This window comes from Terrapene carolina, unplaced genomic scaffold, assembly GCF_002925995.2.
Source record: "Terrapene carolina triunguis isolate 2854851 unplaced genomic scaffold, T_m_triunguis-2.0 Scaffold50982, whole genome shotgun sequence".
NCBI lineage: Eukaryota > Metazoa > Chordata > Testudines > Emydidae > Terrapene > Terrapene triunguis.
Genome location: NW_020715333.1, coordinates 1 through 4,842, shown reverse-complemented (window position 1 = coordinate 4,842; position 4,842 = coordinate 1). Strand labels below are relative to the sequence as shown.

Genomic DNA, 4,842 nt, shown 5'->3' with positions numbered 1-4,842 from the left:
TGGGGGAAAGGCAGGGACTGAAAGGTGGTGGGGTGGGGAGAGGGAAACTGGGTAATGGAGTGGAGACTTGGACAGGCTGGGCAAGAAGATTGGGACTGGGAGTGGGGGGCAGACTTGGACTTGTTGGCAAAGATACTAGTACTGGGGGACAGAGAAGGAATCAGGGATAGGGACTGGGTGCCAGTTGTCAAGGGGGAGACAGAGATCAGATGAGGAGCTGCAGGGGATACTGGTACTTGTGGAGCAAGAAGACTGGGATTGATAACCAGTGGGATGGGGGGAAGGAGATGAGGGAGGATGGGAGACAAATCTGATGAGGATCCTGGATGAAGGGGCAGAATTGTCACTGGCTGTGCAAAGTGGGTAGGAGAAAGAGCTGTTGGAGGGAGACACGGAGATTGAATGAGGAGCCTGGGAAGGTAGATTGGACTGGGAATCAGGAGGGAAGGGGAATGTTGTGATGGTGGGAGGATGGGAGCCATGGTGGGAGAGAGAAACAAATCAGGTAAAAAGCTGGGGGAGGGGGACTGGCTGGACAAGGAGACTGGGACTGGGAATGGTAGGGGAGACTGGGACTAGGACTGGGAATCTGGAGGTGTCAGACTAGGATTGTTGGTCATGGAGACTGGGATGAGAAGTCGGAAGATTGGAGATTGAGACTGGTAAGGTGAGGAGGCTGGGACTGGGACAAGTAGCCAAGGGGGCAAATGAGAGAAACATGACACACGGACAGTCTGGAGGGGATGGGGCAGAAGAGATCAGGTTTCGGGGGAATGAGCAGAAAAGTCTGCACCCTGTAGAGCACTCTCCCCTCCAGTGCCTGGAACCCAAGGTTCTTGGGTCTTATCATTCCTCTGCTATCAGCAAATAGCTTTGAAACTCACTGGGAAACGGTTCCACCTCTCCATAGAACTGGTCCACATAGATGATGACAACCCTGTTTCCAGTATCTTAATGACCAGCTGAATATTGACCAACAAAAAGTCAATATTTTGTTTTATCCATATTGCTCAGTGTGGGGCCCCTGGCCTCATTTACTGCACACTAGTCAAACCTCGCTCTGAAGAAATAATTTATTAATTTCTTCATAGGCTTTTCTCTGGTACCCATCCCTGTACTGTCTGAGTGCTTCAAAAATATTCATGAATTTGTTATCATAGCACCTGAGACCAGGGAGATGTTGTGTTAACTTAGATGGAATATAGGAGCCACATGTGTTAACATAACACAGCCACTGTCCAACATTAAACACCTTTAAACAAAGTTTGGGGTTGGTATAAAGAGACCTCAACCTGCTTAGTGCCATGGCAAACCCACCATTAAACATCCTTTTAACCCTGAATTAAAGATGGGGGGCAGTTAAAGCCAATGTTTCTCCCCAAAGACTTTTTAAGGGCCCCAAAGGGGAGCGATGAGTGGAATAGCCCATCCCTTCCTTATTTTGTCCTAATTTCCAATACTCCAGTTTTGGCTCCTTAATTTTCACTCTCAAAATGTCCTTGTTTACCAGGCATGATTTCAACACAGCTCATGAATTATGTCAGCAGTTCTCTTCGTTTGGACTAATTCACTCTTTCAGTCTCTTTTTTGCACTTTTTCCTATCCACATATGTTGCAAGATGTTATTGTGATATCTTATGAAATTTTGCTCGTTTTTTACAACTGAGCTCACAATTAGGGTACATGTGGCGGCCTATTTATTTTAACAGGAATTATATTCTCTATTTTACAGATGGGGAGCTGAGGCACAGAGAGATTCAGGTCAAAATTTTGGCTGCCCAATCGGAGATGTGTAGCGCCTGATTTTTCAGAGTGCTGAGCCCATCACCCAATGACTTCAGCTGCAGCTGTGATTGCTCAGCATTTCTTCGTATTAGATCCCAGGGTCTCAGGTAAGGCTCCCAGAACATGAGGAACACACAGTTAGTGACCACCTGTGAAATGTCTGTTTTAAGTGACTTGCAGGGGTAGAATGTAGTTTACAAGGGCAACATTCAACTGCTGTACCTGCCTTAGACCATCCTTTCTCTTGCTGCAGTTCCCTGCCTCAATTTCTAAACACCTTCCACCTTCTGCAATAAATGAGGCAGGGATCCTACAGACTAGAGCTTCCTTCACTACACAGCCATGATTCATTCCCCAGAGCACTGTTCCACCTCTGCACTGAATGAGGCGGGGGTCTGGTGGAAAAAAATAATATGTGATCATGTAATTAAAAACTATCTCATAATGGATATATACAAGGGGGCTGAATTAAGATTGCATGGGCATCTTTAATTCCAATGTTTCCTAACTTTTGCGTACTTGTCTTGCAGTCTTAATATCATTCTTTTAATGTAGTTTTTTAGTGAGCAATTTAAGGAGTGTAACTCTATACAGGTGAAATTCACACTATGCAGGGGGCCAGTACAAATAGCAGGAGCCAAAATAATGTTGGACTTAAGCTCTAGGTTGAACCCCAGTCTACGGAAATCATTAAGCCAGTATTGCAGCCTTGCAATTGCACTTATTTTACAGGAAGAAATTGATTTTTTTCCATTCACTGATAGATTTTACGGCCAGAAGAGACCATTTAGTCTGACCTCCTGGGTAGCACACACCAGAGAAACCCACCCAGTGACTCCCACATCTGTTTAAGCTAGAGCAGATCTTTTAGAAGGACAACCAGTCTGACTGCTAAGAAGTCAGTGAAGTTCAATGGAAATCAACCAGCAGGACCGGTCCTATGACTGTATTTACAGCTTATTGTTAATGCTGGTATTTGGATGGGGTTCATGTGTTGGAGTTGATGAGAAGCAATCTGATAAATCTGTTGACTCATCCTCTTGAGTAAATACTGTGGCATGGGCAGAGATATGCTCTAGTTCAGCTAAAAGTTATTGGGCAAGAGGTCATATTAGATGCTCATATTGCTCTCTTCTGGCTTTAAGCTATATGAATCTGTGGATTGAGGGCAACATTCCTCCACACAGACTAATGTTGAATAGCACCCAGACATGGGCATCCTTACACAGTCATGCAGGGAGTGGGTAAAATCACTTTCACTCACAGGAGAGTACCATGGATTTCAAAGGGACAGGGTATCCATGTGGGTTACGAGATAATCAGAATTTTGCACTATCAAAGTCCACTCTCACAAATCATTATTACATGAGAAATGTAATACATTTTTGCTTTATAGCAAAAAGGTCAAAATTCACACAGAATTTCTCAAGGTTTGTTCAGAATACATTTAACTAGTTTTCCAAAGTTTCTGATCACTGTTAACAAAAACAATGGGAGTAGTCTTGTGCTCGACTTCAATGAGGATGAACCCAAACACACCTCTAGCCTGCTGCAATCTATCTAGCACCTTCAGTTCTTCTTTAAACTTGTATCTCATCACTTTTCCAGAAGAAATGTCAGCAGCGGAGCCAGGGAGAGATGCAAACCACACTGCAGTGACGGAATTCATCCTGCTGGGGTTTGGAAGAGGTCGAGGGTTCCAGGTGGTCCCTTTTATGACATTCCTGGTGATTTACATAATAACTGTGCTAGGAAACACCATCCTGGTACTCACCATTACAGCTGACTCTCGCCTTCATACCCCCATGTACTTCCTCCTCATGAACCTGTCACTCTTAGACCTCTGCTACTCCTCCGTCATTGCCCCCAGAGCCATGGTGAGCTTCCTAACAGACACCAAAACCATTTCCTACAGGGGATGTGCCACCCAATTATTCTTCTTCTCTCTTTTTGTCACTACTGAGGCATTCATCCTGTCGGCCATGGCATACGATCGATACACTGCCATCTGCAACCCTCTCCTGTATACTGCCACCATGTCCAAGCCAGTCTGCATTCAGCTGGTGGTGGGGGCCTATATTTGTGGCAGCATGAATTCCATGTTGCAAACAGGCTTCACCTTTACTCTGAGCTTCTGTGGCTCTAATGAGATCGATCACTTCTTCTGTGATGTTCTACCCCTGCTAACCCTCTCATGCACTGAAACATATATCAATCAAATGGTGCTGTTTCCTTTATGTGGCCTCATCATAGTGAGCACTGCCCTGATCATTCTTGTCTCTTATGCCTATATCATCTCTGCTGTCCTCCAGACTCGCTGTGCCGGGGGCAGGCACAAGACCTTCTCCACCTGCACCTCCCACATAGTAGCTGTGAGTTTATTTTACGGGACTGTTTCCTTCATGTATGCCCAGCCAAGTTCATTATCTTCCCCAGATCAGAGCAAAGTGGTGTCTGTGTTTTACACCCTGGTCATCCCCATGTTGAATCCCTTCATCTACAGCCTAAGGAACAAGGATGTGAAAGAAGCTTTGAGAAGAACCATAGGCTGCATAATGGTTTTGAAATGAACCTTTTTTATGAACATTGAGCTAAATAATCCCTTGGTATATTGGAAGGATCTATCTATCTATCTATCTATCTATCTCACTTAAAACACTGTCCTATGCCACTAGAAAAAAATTTAATAAATAAATCCTCCATGTGATTATGTTATTTTTCACATTTCCCTTAGAAATGCACTGATCTAGAAATCTGGATCCAAACACCCTTGAACCTCGGGGAGAAATAGTTTTGTGTGTGTGTGTGCGTGCGCGCGCGCCTGCGTGCATGCTTTATCTGCCATTGGTTATTTTCAGTCAAACCAGAACTTCCACCAGGTGTGGCTTATAAGGATAATTGGTCCTACCTGTGTCATCTTACCCCCTTCTAGGATCATGTGGTGTGATTACACAAAATTAATAAAAAATTAGAAAAAAGAAATTGGGAATGGGGAAAGTTGCCCATCCCCAGCTTCTGGCAAACAGAGGCTAGGGATACCAGCCCTGCCCATACTGA

The 4,842-nt window shown here is 44.6% G+C and overlaps 1 protein-coding gene across 1 annotated transcript; it reads left to right on the top strand.

The window, feature by feature from the left end:
• The first annotated feature begins 3,398 nt into the window (after positions 1–3,398).
• LOC113405798 (olfactory receptor 12-like) lies at positions 3,399–4,355 on the top strand. Its single transcript, XM_026647055.1, has one exon. It carries the CDS (start codon positions 3,399–3,401, stop codon positions 4,353–4,355), a length of 957 nt encoding a protein of 318 aa, XP_026502840.1.
• Positions 4,356–4,842: the final 487 nt, after the last annotated feature.

What these genes read in the sequence shown, in the direction of transcription:
- LOC113405798 (XM_026647055.1), top strand. Translation starts at nt 3,399, where the DNA reads ATGTCAGCAGCGGAGCCAGGGAGAGATGCAAACCACACTGCAGTGACG.